Source organism: Coturnix japonica, chromosome 3 (assembly GCF_001577835.2).
Source record: "Coturnix japonica isolate 7356 chromosome 3, Coturnix japonica 2.1, whole genome shotgun sequence".
NCBI classification, from domain to species: Eukaryota; Metazoa; Chordata; class Aves; order Galliformes; family Phasianidae; genus Coturnix; species Coturnix japonica.
Window position 1 is genome coordinate 51,072,619 of NC_029518.1, and position 19,757 is coordinate 51,092,375.

Genomic DNA, 19,757 nt, shown 5'->3' on the forward strand with positions numbered 1-19,757 from the left:
AGCTTCACTGAAGCGCTCCAGTCTGTCTCCTGAATGACTTTTCTGTTTTGGAGGTTATTGTCCATAAAGAAGATACTAGCATAACATTAGTGAACTGGTAAGAGAATTTAAATTCATGCATTACGTGCCCAGATCATGAAAGTGTCCCCAAGCCATTGTAATAAAAAAATGCAAGCTGGACCAAAACATCTGCTGTCCCTTGTAAGGAAACCTGAGTGCAGGACAAGGGAGGCTTCCTGCAGGGCTGCACCTTGCAAACAGCACAGAGGGAAGCTAGTCAATACTGTACTGCAAGGGCACAGTTGCTTGATGTAGATCACTGGGGCATCACGGACATGTTTAAAAGGAGTCCAAGGTCATGTTCAGTTCCCATAAGAGATATTCTTTACTGAAGGTTTCAACCACAAACCAAACATCTTACAAAATGTTACAGTGCAGAAAATGACATTTCCAAGTGTATTTATTGAGAAATAGTAAAGATGTACATAATTTTACAAGCTTTTAATTTTAATTTACATTTTCTTAAATTATGTAGGCCCCAATAAACTATAATCTGCTAATACATAACAGACACCCTTGGCTTCAATTTTATCTCAAAAATGCTGCTATTGCTGGGATTTGGCTCATGTCACTTCAGCTCCTCTTCAAAGATACTAACAACTATCATATTCATTTCAGGCATATGCTTGGTATCACTCCTGTAAAGCAGAGATGACTTTTGAACCAAAACCCTGGATCTGGACACAAACTCTCAGCTAAAATTCTGGTTTTTTATTGTGGGCCAAGTCCACGTTCACCACAAACTCTGCAGTTCAATTGGCTGCAGGATTTCATCTGCTCTGAGATGCAGTGTGCCTATATACAGGATTTTGATTTGGCTTCATCTCTCTTGCCAGTGCTTACACTGGAACACACGCTGCATCTACAGTGGATGCAAACACTGCTGCTCACACTGGCTTTTAATGAAATCATGAATTGGGAGCTAGCTGCCACCTACATCTTTGTGTGCTATCTCCAAGGCATCTAAAAACAATTATCATTTTTAGCTTTTGCTTCCTTTTTCACTGATAGGTTGAGCTGCATGGAGTTATATCTATTTACGTTACTAATTTGTGACTGCAATCACACTATGTATTCTGCAAGCTGAGTATTCAAATTCCTAATGAACTTTCAAGTTCTGTACTGACTGAAAACTGCTTAGAGTATCAGCAAAAGGCATTATATTCTACATGTCATTTGCACAAAATTCTTGCAAATGTGACAGTGTGCTCAATCTTGATTGCTCAGGAGAGGCTGAAGGGAAGGCAGTTTTTGATTAATACAGTGTTGAATTAAAATGCACTCTATGTCAAAATGACCAGCTTTCAGCATAATCCCATCTGGAACAGTCTGTCTTGACAGCATCTCTGCCTTGGTCGTTTTCTCCTCTCTGTTGTTCATGCAGGTAAAATTATTACAGTCATTTGTTTCTACAAGACAGGCAGGTACAATATAATCTTGTTTGAAGATATGTAACAATTTTTGCTTAGCAAGACAGTATTTGTGCTCTGCAATTTTACTGTAGAGTTTTAGGATTGTGAAGGTTTTTGAGATAAATCTTTATGAGATTTTTTATTTTTTTGGGGGGTTGGTTCTTTTATTTTGTGTGTGCATTTTGTTTTGGGTGGATTATTTTTATAATCAACTTAACTTTTGCTGACTTAGGACACAGAATTCCAGTTAAAATCAGAACTTTATTGTGTTCTGCAAAATTTTCCTCCTTTTGCCTCCACCTCCTCTCTGGATGTCCAGTATATTAACTGAGTCAGACTTGCCAGAGAGTTAAGAACAACTCCACTGCAAACCTTAAGAACTGATGGTTGTTGCTGGGCTATTGTTTGTTCAAACATCTGATTTGGTAAAGAACACTGAAAAGCTAAAGAAAAAAGAGAAACAAAATTGCTTCATGCATTTAAATGATGCTATCACTTGTTTAACAAAAAGAAAGAAATAAAGAAAGAAAGGAAAAAAGGAAAAAAAAAGCTACTTCACCATACCATTTTTTTTTTCTTTTTTTTTTTTTTTTTAAAGAAAAACTTTTATGTTGACATTCTCATGCAATGTTTTGGTGCTGGAAGTTGAGAAGGGCTTTGTTCAACCTTTTTTTCCTGTTTCAGTAGAAACGTTTTTTTTCCCACTTGAAGACTATACAAAACTGGCACCATGGGTCTCATGAAAATGTACTTCTAAGCAAATGGGAGCAGGCAAATTCTGTAAATATAAATAAGATGTGCATCATTTTTACTTGTTGGATACACGTATCTATCACCCGAGTAGCTGGTGCATAGTGACTTTACACGCAGTTATTCTCATGGCTTCATGCTTTCCAGCAATAACAAAAAATTCTTTTTCTTTTGTGGTGACTTGTATACCCAATTCCAAAGCACAAAGAAATTCCATTTTCATGAAGTTACAAAGGAGTTTTGCCTTGATTATTCTAGTGGCATTCACCTATCAAATAACTTTCATGTAATATATCAACAGAGATGAAATTTGCTTACTACCTGGCAACTGAGTATACACTGGCTTCAAAACAGGGGTGGAAGAAATTCAGCTCCGTGCTGACTACTGTGCTTCTGTAAGCATCACTGGAGTTTATATTTAACATCTCTTGTTCCCACTTCTTCACACAGTCAGAGCACAGACAACCTCAGAGTAATAAAAATCAACAAAGCAGTTTCCATCTTCTGCAATGAGAGATGAGCCACCGCGCTTGCTTCAGAGGGCTCAAGCTGCAAGTGGGACACTGGGGCACTTGTGTTGAAAGCAGAGCTTGCTCATTTTCCAGAGCTGAAAGACAGTATGTTCAGTACTTGCGAGGTAATTATCACCATCTGGACCAAAATTATTAATATACATGACTAAGGGTAACATATTTCTCAGTATTTTTTCATCAAAATCCCCTCCTTATCCTCTCCTCAGATGCCTGATATGCAGTTGAAATATCTGAATTCAAAGACCCTTAGGGTTGCTCCTGTATATTAATCTTTTGTAATCAAAAGTAGGTGAAGAAAGACATGTTGACTCAAAACAGAAGACACCTGTATGTGGATCTGGATGGAAAAGCTACCAAAATATGCCAAAATATTTACCAAAATGAACTGTACTCCTGAGTGGGCCAATGCCATCTTGCCAGCAATTCCAGCTGCCAGTGTTGATCCTAAATATACTGAATGTAGCATAATTTGTGCATCTGACCAGAAAGACATTCTTTAGAATTCTCTTATTTCTAAAGAACCTAAGTTTTATCCTCCATCTGTGCTTAATAGAATATTTTCACCTTCCAGTAATGCCATCGGTGCACTCCAGATACTTTATGAACTGGCTGGGAGTTTGTTCCTTCAAACACAGCAAATGCACTCACTGCATGACTTTCAGTGAACTAAGTAATTCATGAAAATAGCTTCTAGTTCTCTCATCAGAGAATCGAGAAACAATGCTGAAGGTGTTAAACTCTTCTTTTTTTAGCTTTCAAGGTAGCGGTCCCCACTATCAACCTCCCAACATACTCTCAACTTTCCGTAGTCAGTGGAATTATTGAGAATCTAAATAAAAACACAGACTTTATTATTATTATTATTTTCTTACTGCAACAAATACTTAAATGCTTTGGTGCAGCCCTTCTCTTTGTTTTCTCTGAATTTCAAATTTGGTCATGTCAAAAATTATCACAAAAGCTTTTTTTTTGTTTGTTTGTTTTGTTTATCTACATAGTTTTTAACCAAAGTTACATTATAACACACAAACACAGTCTTCTCCTTAAGGCACAACACATTATTATGCACATTCTGTTCGCCAAACTTATAAAAGAGACAATATTATAACCCTCGCCCTCCCCGTCCCCCCAAAAAGAAAGAAAAATTGCATCCACTTCCAAAATCAGCTGCTAATAAAGTCACAGTAAGTTATTTTCATCAATAATTTACACAAATTACAGGTCTAGACAGAATTGTCATTATACAGTCTGAGTGCATTCCAATTCAGATTTTCTGGGTTAGGTAGGCTAAAGTCTGGTTCAAACCTCAGTGCTGAGAATATATCCCATTTTGAGGAATGTTGTTGAACACCACCTTGTCGGTTGGAAAACGCGTGTTGGTGCTTCGCCAGTTCGAGTCCTTTGTTTACTCCTGTCAGGGCTCATTCGGTGCGTACCAGCAACCTCCACAGTTTTAATCCATTTAAAAACGTTGCATATATAAGACCATAGAGCTTCCTTACGTAGCACTAATGTTTTAACTCAATTCAGCAATCTGAATTCTTCAATTTGGAATTTTTAATTCCAAGTATTTCTTCCCTTCTTAAGACAATTCATATGTGAAAAGCCAGAGGCATTGAATCACACATAAAAATTCAGTGTACTTGAAATATATATATATAAAAAAAAAAGGATCGCCAACTTTAGAACACAGTTACAAATACTCTAGTTCCAGTGCTTGATGGAGAGCCAAGAGGTCCGAATGACTGGATATCCTCCAGAAAGGCATGTTGTGCTGTGTTTGTCAGAGGGGGGAAAAAGGTCAGGAACAATGAACGCTATGACAGAGGGCGGTATCTGATGCATGAGTCTAGTCAGGTTACCACCATGGAGTTTACACCACTGTGCTTCTGGGATGATTTTTGCTAGTAAAGTACTGACAAAAATCAGGCCAAAATAGATCTGAGCTCAATAGTTCACCTGAAGGTTAAAAAAAAATTAGCCTTTCTTAATAGCATCTTTGTAAAGAGCCCAGAATTTAGTGAGGGCTATTTGCTTTCTTGCTATCATGGAAACCCATACAAAGGAGCATTAACAGGAAATCTACTTTTGTTCCACTTGTTATACTTTGCTAGGGACTGAAAGCTCATTTGAAAGGTTATAAGACTTTCATAAAATGTGGCTCCACACACACTTTGAAACAGAGTTGAATTATGGTTTTGTCCTTCTAGGAGGAAAAGAAATATCTTTTGAGGAGAAAATAACACATTTCTGTACTAAAAGAAGATAATGTGTTGCAGAAAGCATCGGTGTCTCTGAGAGTTGCAGATTTATGCACTGTTCTCCTTCAGCAACTGATCAGAGTAGAATTGAAGTCATACTTTCACATTCTGTTCAGATCTATTTGTATTGTGCTATATTCAACCATTCCTCTGAATTCTGTTATCTATTCATGCAATATAGCCAACATTTAGAAAAAAAAAGCATGCCAAACCAGAAAGTACACAGTCCAACCACCACTGTTTAGCACAATCTACAAAAGACCCATCACCAGAACTCTACCTATATTAAGGAACCATTTGGAATAAGCATTTCAGTTAATTTCTTTTTGTTTCCATTCCACCTACACTCTAAAAACTTAACACTTTAATGACACTTAATTTCACTACTTCTAGCACAAAGACATTTATACAATTTGTGCAGATGTGCAAAGGCAAAAAAAGAAATATCTGTTTCCGCACAGTTTGAGGGTCTATAATATAAAGCATGGTTCAAATAATTACTAATTTGATCTCCTTCTGAACACTGAAAATGTATCTTATCAAGTTTAGATGTGAATTAATCAGAGGAAGAAACAATACTTCTAAATAAACAATTATTATTATTATTTTATTTTTTTTTTTATAGAAACAGATTTGGTGTGCAGTCTGTAGGTTGTTTTCTTATTCTGTTTGCAGATGCTTCTTTCTTGAATCAAACTATATATTCATTTTGTATGTTCCAGCCAACTACAGATCTTTATGTTAGTAAAAAATCTGCACAATCCTTTTAAAGGCTTTTCACATTCTCCATTACTCTTCTTTTCAAACCCACCTGGTTTCACTGTTTAAAGAGAATGACCACCCAAATTTCATGTCAAACACATGATGTAACCTTTGTTTATCTGTTATTTGCTTGACATTTTTGCCCCAATCTTTTTTTGTTGTTGTTATTGTTCCTTTTTAAATGATTTTGCTTTTTCCTTTCCAAACTGAAATAAAGCCAATGCTAGAATCCAAATGGTTCATTTTACTTTAAGTGCTGATGTCATCATGCTCTTATGGCCTTGTGTCTGTAGACTGAAATGATTTGTCATTCTGCCATTGTACAATACTGACAGAAATGCAAACAGAAAGGCTTGCATTAGTAGCTATGTATCACACCAACATTCCAGGAGACAGGTTACCTTTTTTGCTGCCTGTTCTTCTTCTACACCATCCCCAATTACAACATATACTACTTTCCTTCCAAACCTTTGCATTATTCGTTCAAAGCAACTTTCTTTTCCTGGAAGATAAATGAGATAAGAGTTCAGAGTGAAGTTACCTGATTAGCTGCATGCTCCTCATCTCGGCCATCTCCAATCACAACATAAGTTATGTTAGTGCCAAATCTGGACACTATACGCTCAAAACAGCTCTCTTTGCCTGAAAAACAATGCACTCCTTGTTCAAGCTATCAAGCAAGTTACCATGATGCTCTACAAAGGTTTACAGCAGCGCTAAGACATTGCTACTACTACTTGTTTTTATAGTCCCCAGCCTTGAGATTTGGAGCTAAAAATGCTGAGAAACAATTAACAGTGTTAGTGACACTAAGCTGATTTGGGTCAAACTAAACCTCTTTCTTAAGAGTTACAGGAAAGCCACTAGAATGAAGGAATCAGAAACACTGCAGAAACAGGTTAGTGAAAGGAAAATTAAAATTAAATGTTTCCCTATTATCGTAGTAATAATTTTTCAAGGACTGAAGCAATTTCAGTTCTAAAACTGAAAAAAAACACAGCAAAAGTAAGCCATGTAGCAATGGAAAATGTGTTTAGAAAACAATGGACACCAAAAATAAAACTAGACAACAGGTTCCTGGGAGAACTTCCATGAAATATTTGGCTCTTCTTGAGGAATGTGGAAACGAGCAGGGTAAGCCAGTAACAATAAAAAGGATTTAGAAGAGCCAAGCAAAGTCACCTACCCATCTTCCCACCGTAATGCATCTTCAATTTACCAGCAAATGCTTGTGTTATTGATCCATGAACTGTCCAGATAAAATGATTTCACTGTTTCCACAGGCAATCTCCATATTTAATTAACTTTTCCCTTAGGAAGTATCTTTTTATATGCAGCCTACACATGCCCCATTGCAATTTAACCATCATTTATTGTCATACCTCCCATTAATGCAGAAAAAGGTTATTTTCTTTTTGTAACAGTTTTTTATCTGAGGTTTCTCATTATCTCTCTCCCCACCCCAGGATTTCCAGACTCTTCTCATAAGCTCCTGATTTCTAACTCTCTGATTCTTAGTGCTCTTCTCTTGCTTTTGTTCAGGTGGTCCAGTAGAAAGAGGCTTATGATTATGAAAAGCATTGTGTGTTTTAATTGTTCAATGAGGATCAGATTTCAGTGTGTGCAAGCAACAGCTAAAATTTTAGTCCTGTGCTCAACACAAAGCAGAGGTCACTGAAATGAAAAGTAGGTCCTGTACCCAAGAGAGAATGCTGTGTTCTCAACAGGGATGAGACAGCAGACACTGTTCCTGCAAGGAAATTCTGGCACAGACAATTTTGGATGTGATTCCCAAATATATGGCTCTCTAAACTGTATACAAGCCCCTTCAAGGTACTCAGTAGCAGAATAGGGAATCAAGGCATCCATCAGAACAGCTTCTGTGGGCACTGGTTATCATAGAATTGTAGAATGGTTTGGTTTGGAAGGGACCTTTAAGATCACCTAGTTACAGGACCCCTGCGATAGGCAAGGACACCTCCAACTAGACCAGGTTGTTCAAAGCCCCACCCAGCCTGGCCTTTTCATTATGCCCAGTAATATGCTGTGATCCCAAAAAAAAAGCTTGTGAAGCTGTGGTCTAACTTGTGTTGAGCTGAAGATCAGAGCAGAGACTATTCTAACAAAATTTCTGTTTGGATTAAAATTAAACACTTTTCTTCATTTTTCTCTGCAAATTTTATGTTCTCTGTATTTTACCTAGAAGTTTCTGAGGTTTTTAATCAGTACTGTAACCTTTCTAGTATTAGGCATATCTGAAAAGAAGTTGAATTAGGGATATTATTATTGACGTAAACAACTCTGAACATGTGCAATGTCTAACTTTTAACAATCTATGTGTTAGGAAAGTGGTTTCGAACTCATCCATCACTGGCAAGCAACTATTAATAATGCAAAGTAGTTAGAATGAATGAAAGAATAATTTTCTTACCTATTTTGGTTGCACTGTAAATATTTTCAATAGGAAAAGCTCCTCCTAAACTGTATAGCAAGACTTTTGCAAGTGCTGGGATAAGCTGGGTTGTTGTTACCAACACATTTACACAGTTACTCCTAAAACGAGAGAAATAGTTTAAGTTTGAATGTTTTAAAACCTTTAACCAAATGCTGATGAGATGAACCAGCTGTGGAGAGCATATTCAAGGTTTCTCAACACTTTCACTCACACAGCAGTGCTACTCAGCACCATCACTTCCAGAAAAATATACATAAACTTTTTGGCAGAATCCTTTGAAATGTATATAGGCATGATTTATAGGAAGTATTTCTGGCTGATTTATGAAAACCAAGTCCTTGAAGATGAGTCCACTGAAGCGTACATATAAGATCACTACCTCTGAAGTTAGACACCCCAGTGCCTTCAAAGCCTCATTTTCCTGCTGGGGATTACTTGGCAGTAGCTACCAGCCAAATTAAAGTGTTAGGAGAAAGCAAAAACATCATTTGTTTCTCCTGTCTTGAGGGGAAATAAGTGGCCAGTATACATTTCTGCACACTGACATCACTTTCTTCATGTTTCACGAGTAAGTTTTTTTTTCTGAGAAGAGGGAGAGACAATCATAATCACGTTAATAAGATAGCACTGAATAGAAAGGTTGAAAGCTTGAATGGAGAAGCTGAGCTTAGCTTTTACACAACAAGAAAACTAAAAGCCAGGACATTTCAGGCACTGACAGGCTGGAACGTGTTTGGTCACAGAACTGAGAGCAACTGGTTGTGATTTTTTTGTCCTTCTGTGAGCCCCAAGCAGACCATAGGCTATTATTTCTGTCTTAATGTATCTCAGTTTCTTGTCATTAACATGTAGGTGAAGTTTAACTGCCTCATGGGCATATCTTCTGGAGATTTATAGTTGTACAGTTATTTGATGACAAGATAAATGACTGTTATTTAGCAGTCTTGAGCCAGTGACAACAGTTTATCACATTCATCCTGCAACGCTCAACTGATCGACATTATACAATGTCTTTCTGAAGTCTAAAGATTTGAAAAGAAACACAGAGCTAAACACACTAAACACAATGACTAAAACAACTGCTTTAATTATTCTTTTTTCTCATGAGGTGCTTACGGCAATGTGAAAAAATTTAAACAATAACTAAGAGAAAGGCATGTTGCCAAAGCAACTACTTTCAAAATTATTTTGCACATCTTTCCAAGTTTGTTATTTCTTGTTTGACACCATTTTTTTTTTACCCTTAGATGTGTTTAGAAGGCAAGATGGCTTCTTTATAGTTGAAAGCCATGCTTTTGAGGATTTCCAATAAAATACTTATTACATAGGTGACTAAGCAGCTGCAGTTTTCTCAGCTCTGTTATTTCAGATGAACAATTATGTCTCGTGACTGGGATCACAGGTTCTTATCTGAGTCCTAGTATCAAACACAGACATTCATTCTTCTGAAAACTTAGATTTATGTTTAATCATACCGCTCTGTTTGGAAGGACAGAAAAAAAATGATTTTCTCTTTTGGGATTTATGGAGTACTATCCACCAGTGTGAATAGGCGCTAACATTGATGTCCAGAATAGACAGACTTGGACTTCAGAGGCTGCTGCCCATAGGATAAGTAGCTTAAAGCCTGGATCACAATTCCAAAATGCACATTCAATGTTCATAGGATCATACATTTCATTCTAAAAAACCTTTTACTACTCCTCAGTGTGGAAATGGCCACGGAAATTTTCCTATGTCCTATTCAAAAGTTGTATTACACCCATGGTGTTCTATAAAACTACTGGTATACTCAAACTTTTTTCAAATCTCACAAAATAGCCACTAAATATCCAGAATGAAAAAAGAAAAAGAAGAACAAAAAGACTCAGTACATACCTTGTGCTGATAATTGATAAGGATTTAAGTGCATTTGTTAGCCAGGAGTCTGTTAGAGCTTCAATCTCTGCTCTTAATTGCAACCATGCATCTCTTTTTGCAGGACCCAGGAGTCCTTTTATGAAAAAAAGGAAGAAAAGAAATATTATTAAATTCTGTATTAACTGGAACATACAGATTTGCAATTACTGTTTCAATTTTAAAATTCACCAGAACATGAAAAAATGTCTTTTTTTTCCCTTTCTTCCCCTCCCCCCCCCTCCCTCCCCCCACAATATACATTCAGCAGTTAGTTCCATTTGGTCAGTAGTTAGTTTCATTTACAGCATTTGCAGCACTGAAACGTCTGTACATCTGATGAGCTTATACCTTACACGGTCCTTTAAAACATCTTAACAATCTTTAAAGTGTCAATAGTCAGATTTAAAAAAAAACAAAAAACAAAAAACCAAACAGCAAGCTTCATGAATATTGAGACCTGACTTCTTTAGAACCAAACAGTTTTACATTTAGATATGGTACTAGAAGAGCAGGGAAGCAGGCTTGGTGACATTAAAATACCTCTTCTCTTTCAGAAATGGTGATGACTGTCTTCAAAAATCTGAAACAAAACAGCCTAAAAATACATAGTCTGGTAGTACTGTTATCCCTTTGTGAGCGACTGCAAGAAATGCTAAAAGATCACTGATGTGATTTTATTGAAGGTATGTTTAAATTTCTTCTAAAAGGAATTTTATCTGAATTGAAAGAGTCCATGCTCTAGAGTGGGAGAGTGTTCACTGGGACTCCTTCCTGTTTGGGTTTGCCTTGTCTCATTCTCAACTGTAGCTTTAGAAACATTTGAAGATTTTCTAAGTGTTCCCTGTTTTCACAGTCTCTTCTTGAGAGACTCCTCAGAATAGGGCTGCCTGCTTCTGCAAGTTACACGAGACTCTCCAGGACAGATTCTTGTAGTTCTGCTGTTGTGGTTTCCTAAAACTCTTCTGCCAGTGACATGAGACAGTCCATGAATGAAAGCAGGAACAGGAAAGCTCTTGTCCCAGATGAGGCTGGAATTTCTTGCTAACACAATTAACTGTGTGAGCAAGATAACAAAAAGAGCAAGTCATATGGCACCGCTAGAGGTTTCTTGCATCTACTAATGAAAAAAAAAATAAAAATAGCAGGTGCAGAGCACAGAATTAAGCAGTGTGTTGTTGCCAACCAGAACTTGAAAATGTAGGATGGAAAAGAGTGCCACTCAGAACTAATCTGTGCAGTGGGAATTACAAAACCTCTGTTCTAGAATAACAGCTTATTTGAAGTAAAATAAGGGTCTTAATCAGTAAGTCAGGAGGAGGTATATTTGAGCTAGGTCTGAAGGAGAAAAGTGGGCTCTCTGCAAGTTAAACAGAAGCCTGCCCTGGCTCTGGTTCTCCTGCACAATGGCACAACATTGATCTGTCCTTACAGTAAGGAACTTTTAATAGCCCAAGGTCTAGTCACATTAGTTCCATTTCAGTCTGTGGCTTGCAAGGCACTTTGATTTGTCAGGAGTTCCCTGAAACATGGATGAACCTTATCAGCATTCTAAATCGTTTTTCACAATTAAACTCACCTCCTATGTTGTTCTTGTAAGTATTATACAACTCTTTTACTCTTCTGTAACGGAAAGCCAGCTTCCTCATCCAGTCAACCCCTCCTCTTACACCTGTTGGCAGACAAAGGTTTGCACTACTTGCAGCTGCATGGAAGCCATCAGTTGCAAAACTGTAGGTACTGCAAACACCCAAAATACAGTAAAAATAAATACAATGTATTCCTGTAAATACTCAATTTATTCAATCTTTGTAGAAAAAAATTGAAGCAAATGCTCTATCTTACCTCAGGTCTTGTCCATTATCATCAGAAGAAACATCATCTATGTGAACTTGATCACATTCCTGTTGAAAAAAAAAAAACACAAAAAAACCATCAAATGATGAATTACTTTAAAGAAGCCCATGCTCAACATATACACGCTCAGTGCAGATGCTGAAGAAATGATTGCTGCAGGCCACTAATTCTACCAGAAGATGGCAGCGTGTGTACACTTACAGCTTCATACCATCCTAAGTTTCTTTCAACTCCTACAATGGCTAAATCAGTTTAAATAGGTCTTTAGAAAAGTGCTTTGTATTTCCCTGTTCTCCATAAGCCAATGAGCCTTTATAAGGCATGCGGTTTCTCTCAAGTCTTTAGGAGTCTGAATGCTTATCAGATTCCTGTCTTGATTTACCTACGTGTCTTTGGCTAAGAAACCAGAGATAATCAAAGCAGACCTGGAGAAATTCTCTATTTCCTGGTTTCAGAGAGATGAAAATAACTCCAGGAAACTGAGGTACCTGTAAAGCTGAATTCACTTCCATCCTGTTTGTATAATTTGGTATCTGTTCCGCACAACAGTTACAGGAGAAAGACAGGTAAACGTAGGGGAAACTCAAATAAATAAGTACTTATGCAATGGGTATTAGTGTTTTCTGAAGTTGCTACAATTAACAGCCTTCCCCAAAAGATACAACAGAAATTCAGTGCCTGTAGACTTTTCTGTGTATAAATCTTAAAACATATTTTAAATAGCTATTGCTGATATGATACTAAATTTATTCATGAAAGAGCTCAGGGACCTATTGAAAAGTGGCTCCCCAGTTAAGGGTTTCAGATAATTTTGTCTCGCCACTAAGACAAAATATGGCTGAACTTTCAAAATGCAGTTTTATGCTCCTAATAGAGTCATCAGATTTATCTACTTCAAATAATATTGCCAACATGCAACCTTAACTCAAACCTCCTGTGAAAAGCAGGAGGACGCAATTCTGATTTTCAAGTCTCAGTGGAGTATTAGTGCTAAGCTATCCAGATGAAAGATAAATCTGAGCAGAGAGGTGATTTCCAATTGTGTGCACTATGTGCTCCCAGAATGTATTCAGGGAGCGCGATTTTGGCAAATTACCATTTCTGTCCAAGGTTTTGTTTGCTTTGAACTGAATGAAAACTTTGATAGGATTTTATCCACGTGAAGTTATTATTTCAAAACAGCAAACTGTATATAAAATAAATGCACAGAATCCAGGAATTATTTTAGTATCAAGACTAAAAGAATGAGTAGCCAAATTCTGCTCATCTGACTTAGTCCATTAAGACAAGCATGAAGGACCTGCATTCAGGGAAGATAAATGGATGAATCATTCTTCTCCCCACTGGAGAAATAAAATTTGTTGGCTCTGTTTGCAGAGATTATCTTAATCTGTAGAATATTTTAAAGAAGGTGCTTTTGGATGTAAATAACAGATGAAAAGAGAAAGAAAATGAGAAGTGGCAGCTGAAATAAAAGAATTGTTTCTTTATCCCTATTTATTATTTATACTCAAGTAAAAATGCAACTAGACTCCTCTCAGTGTAGGAAAGGAGTTCAAAAGTCAGACAAAAAGTCCCAGTGGGGAAAAATATATATATCTTACTCAATATTTTGCAATATCTGAGCAGTATCTGGCTTCCTAACCGCTTTTCACTGGAACTGGTCAAAGCACAACACAAACTGAAAAGTTTAAAAATCAGTCCTGTGGATTTGCTTGCACATGTACAAATTAAATGGAGGGCACAAACATGTCTTCATGGATAACAAGGGCTGTCTGAGCCATTTGGGTTTTGTTAACTCATTCAGATCTATTGTTCCAGCCTTGAAAATGCCAGATAACTGTTCTGCAGACAATTTAATTATTATGTCTAATATAAGTGAGTGGCAAAGGCTCAGCTGTTTGCTCTTATTTTTCATCTCACAATTAGATTATTGCTCCAGCAACAGAATAGGGGTACATGTAGTTTTCTCATTGCTTGATGATTGCTCCTGCAGTAAGGTTGCTAAGTTTCCAGCCACATAAAAGGACTGAATTTAACAGCATTCCACAGCTTCCTCCTTCTTCCTTTTCCTCTTCTCCTCTCAGATCTATTGCTCAACTCCTCAGCAGTCTGGCAATACTTGTTTCCTGACCAAAAGCAAACTCACGTGCCTCTCACTCTTTGCATCATTTTATTTTGTCTTCTTGTATACTTCAAGTAATATGCTTACATTTTGCCAATTCCCTTCTCCAGTATGGGGAAAAAACAAAAAACAAACAAAAAGAACCCCACAAAAACAGGCAAGCAAATTGGAGATAGTTTTATACTCTTCCCAAGTAATTCAAAAAACTCAATACTAGATCTTACTTGCTTGTAGAATGGACCAAACAGTAGAAAGGAGAAAGGAAATGTTCTCTGTCAATTTATATGTTACAGTAAAATGCTTTATGCAGCATCTACAGTATTTCCTATACTTAAGCCACAGTGGCTTACTGTCTGTGCAAAGTCAAAACTAAGAAAGATATAGTTTATTTCCTAATACTAACTTTACAGGTAAGGAATCTACATGTAATGGGTTTTTGCTTGAAGCAATGCCAATTTAAATTATATCTGAGTGCAGTCAATACTTAGAAACTAAAAATTGGAGAGTTCAGAATCAACCAAGAATCATAAAGAGATCTTCCTGTAATGAACAGCAATTTCATTACTCAGCAGAAACATTCAGACTCACTGAACTGAATACAAAAATGTTAAGGAGTTATGCATATATTAAGCAATATGGTCTTTGAGGCTATACAGAAGCCCCTCCCTTTCTATGTATACACTTCATTCTCCATTATAACTAGCTTGACCTTACTCTTAAATGTTGAGACTTTCTTGTATCTAATTTCTTTTCTACTTCATTTCCGTTTCTAATGGGGAAAAAAAGCTCACAAAATCTTATTTAAAATATTGTGGGATTACCATACAAATGGAAATGTAATTATACCAACATTTCTAAAAGCTGTCATAAAATTAATACTGAGGTAAAGATGGGGACTTCCATTTATTCCTTACCTGCCTGAGAAATGAATGTTTTAGTCTGGATACTGTTACTGAGCTTAGTCCCAGCTCTGAACATTGTTTAGGCACATGAACTTTCCAGAGCATGAGACTCCTATTTTCATGGCAAAATACCAATTGCCCTCCCAAGTGATATTTCTCAAGCTAACTAAAATTTATACACTGAGAATGAAATAGCTGGAGAACAGCCTAGGCTGAAATAAAACTACAGCTTGGCTGATCAGGACACGGGTTACTGGGTCAGCAGGGAATGTCTCAACAGATTGGAATTTCTGCATCAGCAGTCATTGTAATGAGACACATTTGCATAGAGGAAGGAAAACTTTATTTTTGTATGTGATAAGTTTCAATTACTTGATTGTTATTACTAAAGCTTGGTATGCAATGCTAGTAACCAAGAAAGAAAGGCAAAAAAGGAGAGCTTAGGTCATACTGAGAAATGACTGGAGTCGATGCTAAAGGAATCTGTTCATTAGTACATCACAGTTATCATGTCTAGCAATATGTGGCTTATGGAATAGAATCATATAATTGCTCAGGTTGGAAAAAACCTTAAAGGTCATCAAGTCCAACCACGACCCAACCATACTACCCTAACTCTAACAACCCTCTGCTAAATCATGTCCCAGATCACCATATCCGATAGTTTTTAAACACATCACAACCCTTTCTGTAAAGAAGTGTTTCCTGATATCCAACCTAAACTTATCCTGGCATAACTTGAGGCCATTTCCCCTTGTCCTGTCACCTGTCACCAGTGAGAAGAGACCAACCCTGCTTTGCTCTAAGAATCTTTCAGGTATTTGAAGAGAGCAATAAGGTCTCCCCTCAGCCTCCTCTTCCCTAGACTAAACAGTCCTGGTTCCTTTAGTTTCTCCTTGTAGGACATATTCTCCAAGCCCTTCACAAGCCTTGTTTCTCTTCTTTGGACCTGCCTTTCTGTACTGAGGTGTCCAAAACTGAACTCAGTACTCAAGGTGAAGCCTCACCAGTACCCAGTACAGGGGCAGGATGACTTCCCTAGTCCTGCTCACCACACCATTCCTGATACAAGCCAGGATGCCATTGGCCTTCTTGGCCACCTGGACACACTACTGGCTCATATTCAGCCAACTGTCCATCAGTACACCAAGGTCCCTTTCCATCAGGCAGTTTTCCAGCCACTCCTCCCCAGGCCTGTTGGGTTGCCTGGGGTTGTTATAACCAAAATGCATGACCTGACACTTGGCCCTATTGAAACTCATACAGTTAACCTCTGCCCATCGATCCAGTCTATCCAGGACAATGAAGATGAATGCAAGACAGTTAGTGTGAGACCTGATGGCTCAGCACTAGAAAAGGGAGATGGAAAAAGTATAAGTAATCTGTCTACTGAAAAAAAGGCCTATCACACTTCCCCAGTAAGAACTAAGGATCTTGTGCCTTGGTAGCCATGACCATCATCAGATCAGCACCAACACTGTAGACTACCACCCCATTATCTAGGAGAGGATAGGGAGAGGAAGACAGAAAGAGGGAGGGAAAGACAGAACCGAGGAATGCTCAGAATTCATCACTCAGACATCTTTCAGATACACTGCAATATTTAGTGCTTATAAATGGCCATGTGTTCTGTAAACATATCTAATAGACATATCTGTTCATCTACATATTAAAGGATATCTCTATATACACTGGCACATGATACCATGCTTAAAAGTACAAAGTCATTTTTGTATCTTATTTGTTAAAGAGAATCCATGCGCATGGCTCATATCAGAAAAAAGTAGCTTGGAGTTTTAGTGATCTTATAATGAAGTTGGTTTTGAAACTAAGCTGAATTCTTGGCTCAAAAAGAATTAATTGCTCATGGAAATTTGTTTTAATCCAATCAAATTCATTGAATTATTAGATTCTCAAGAAGAGTCCATAAGGAGAATTCTTTGTTATATCTAAAACTGAACACTCTCTGTATACTGTTCAAGCTCTGAAAAGAGCTGAAGTAAGAAGTTTAGCACAGGGTATTAAGAAAACCCTATGAAGAATACACACAGTGTGATGATCCAGATTTGAAAGTCACCTGTGGCAGCAGAACCTGAGAACTATAAAGAAAATAAAAAGAGAATAGAATGAAGCTTCAATGGCCATAAGCGAGACTGAAGTATGTAAAGAGGTGAAAGCTCATTTTTGCTGATCTCATCCATGAACTCAGAACAAGTTTGAAGAAATCTGGGCACATACTACTGAATGGCTTAAAGTTCATTGGGTGCCACATGAAATCTGAACATGCAGGGGCAAAGGTCTGCTAAGGAGAAATTTAAGCAATGCTTTGAAAAATTGATTTGGAATCTATCCCCAGTACAGGGCACCAGAAAGTGAACATTCACCAAATGCACTTGCATTGTCAAGTGATGACTCACTTAGACTGCAATAAAACACCGACTAGTGAAGGAATATCCAGGGTTTTACTTTCTAATGTGTCTGTTGTTGGAAAGAAGAAGTACAGCACAGGTATAAGGTGAAGTAGATCTGTTTCTTGACATGAAAATTGCTGAGAATAAATGAGATCTGCAAGGCAGGAGAAAGAACCTCATCCTGGTACCCTTTGCTTTTGCTACTCCTGCAGCTGACAAAGGAACAAAGGAAGTACATACTAAAAAACAAATACCTTAGTGAATGGAGAAATCTCGTTTATCCTCATATTTTGTGTTCACTCACCAGAGACCTTTCTCTGGTATTTTACACTAAATCTCGAAGTCTTCCACTTGTCATAAGTGGCAAAATATCTGACCATAGAGGAAATTCTGGGATCCACTTTGAGTAGGACAACAACTGATTTAGATCAAGGGAAGGTCTGAAAAGCCAGCAGTTCAATTTGAGAGTTCTTTATCACCTGCTGTCTGCTCCACAAAATAAATAAATAAATAAACACAGCTGTAAGACTGTCATATACCATGTTAGCAGACATGGACTTCTGGACATAAATGAAATGTCTATGAAGCACTGCAGATGGGCCTGCTCCCCAGGCAGTTGTCCCTTTGGTGGTCCATCTGCATGCTTCCAACAGCAAGTGATCCATGGTAGACACTCCCCAGCTAGAGGTCTGCCCCTTTTCTCAGCAGATGCCAAATGGCACACCCTGGGTATCTTGTGACAGAATGTGTGGTTGCCTGGTTACCTCAGGAAGAAATCATGGGCATGAAGGAGGCTTTACATTGTCAGGATGTGACACACTAGACTCTGAAAATTTGAAAGCCTGACAGATAAAAAAATGTTGGATGGGAACTTCTTTCTGGATTTTCCCCTTTTATCTGAAAGGGGAAAAGAAATAAGTAAAAGAGAAACATACAAACAAAAAAGTGCCACAAGCTAGAGAGTACAATATTTGATAGCTAACAGGATTTGATATGCAGAAGCCATGTCTGAATTGACCAAACTCATACATCAGTAAGGCTTTTAGAAACTTGGTGGCAAGTGTCAGTCACGTGCATGGGACAGTCAGTGAAGAATCCAAACTAATACATGTATTAGTGTGGCTTACTGAAAGGCTTACTTTCAGTAAGAGGCTTACTAAGCCTCTGAAAGGAAAACAGCAGCATAAATGAAATCACCAGGAAAGTAAGCAAAGGTGCAATGAATTTATATATATATATATATATCTACATATATCAAATATATCTATGGTGATTTGAGTCTTTGGACTCACAAAATTAGAAATAACTCTGTGTTCTCTTCAACACTTACAAGTATTTGCTGAGCCCTTTCAGGCTTTTAAACTAAAAAATCAAAAAACTTTTTAACAGAGTTCAGAAAGATGTCTCTGTTAGTTAATGTAGAAATTGAGAAGGATATAGGATTTTTTCTTTTCTTTTTTTTTTTTTTTCCATAAACCACTTCAGTATTCTTCAGAATGAGCTATTCCTGTCTGTAATATTTGGCTTGAAATTCACAGTATTCTTTGGGGAACAGAGAAGAAGATGGCCTGCCCAGAAGCTTCTCTATTCTAACAGAAAGGTTTTGGAACTGATGATTACAAGAAAATTGAGACTGTGTTCTCAGTTTGTATGGCACTGGAGACAACACTGATGAATAAATCCACCAATCCACCATAGTCACACCTCTCTAATACTGCAGTCTTTGAAGTAAATGAAGGATATTCTTACTCTGAGTAAGAAAGCAGGACATGCAGCCAAACAGCTACTTGTGAATGTAAAGAGAAAAATGAAGTTGCTTGGTTGAGATGATGTCACCAACTGAAAGCAAATATAGAGAATTTCAAGAGAAAGAATGGGAGATACATAGATCCCTCTCCTGGAAGTCATAGCAGACAATGCTAAATCCATGGGCACTTAAAATACTGCTTTATCTTAGAAAGGAAGGTTCAGTTTCCAGATCACCCCTCTCACTCAGTTTCATGGAAGGACTCTGTTGCCACAGGACTTCACAGCCATCTGGCTACACTCAGTGATTAGCACGTGATGTACATATAAACATATACAAATACATATAAACAGTGTTTATATTCCTTTGATTCTTACCTCTAGATCATTAAAAAATAAATGTGTATCAGCAAGATTAAAAATCATTTCTTCCATTCGCAGTCCAAGGGTCACTGCCATTGGTGGATCCTTAAAGAACAGAAAGTCAGATTAGCTACTTACATACCTCTAACTTATATCACAGTTACTTCAAAATTTGTTGCATACAAAATCTTTTGAAAAATTAACACTGCAACATATTTATTTTT

The 19,757-nt window shown here is 37.4% G+C and overlaps 1 protein-coding gene across 13 annotated transcripts in view; it reads right to left on the minus strand.

The window, feature by feature from the left end:
• Positions 1–361: 361 nt before the first annotated feature.
• EYA4 (EYA transcriptional coactivator and phosphatase 4) overlaps positions 362–19,757 on the minus strand; it is a 168,286-nt gene continuing 148,890 nt past the window's right edge. For 10 of the 13 annotated variants that reach the window (XM_015858461.2, XM_015858459.2, XM_015858460.2 and 7 more), the window contains 7 exons: positions 19,549–19,638; positions 11,975–12,033; positions 11,709–11,869; positions 10,112–10,226; positions 8,210–8,331; positions 6,180–6,280; positions 362–4,529 (listed from right to left, as the gene is read on the minus strand). In XM_015858461.2, coding sequence (XP_015713947.2) covers positions 4,449–4,529; positions 6,180–6,280; positions 8,210–8,331; positions 10,112–10,226; positions 11,709–11,869; positions 11,975–12,033; positions 19,549–19,638 — 729 coding nt within the window. In that variant the 3' untranslated portion in view covers positions 362–4,448. Of the gene's footprint in view, positions 4,530–6,179; positions 6,281–6,319; positions 6,421–8,209; positions 8,332–10,111; positions 10,227–11,708; positions 11,870–11,974; positions 12,034–19,548; positions 19,639–19,757 lie in introns of all 13 variants that reach the window. The other 3 variants (XM_015858462.2, XM_015858456.2, XM_015858454.2) reach the window with 1 other exon arrangement.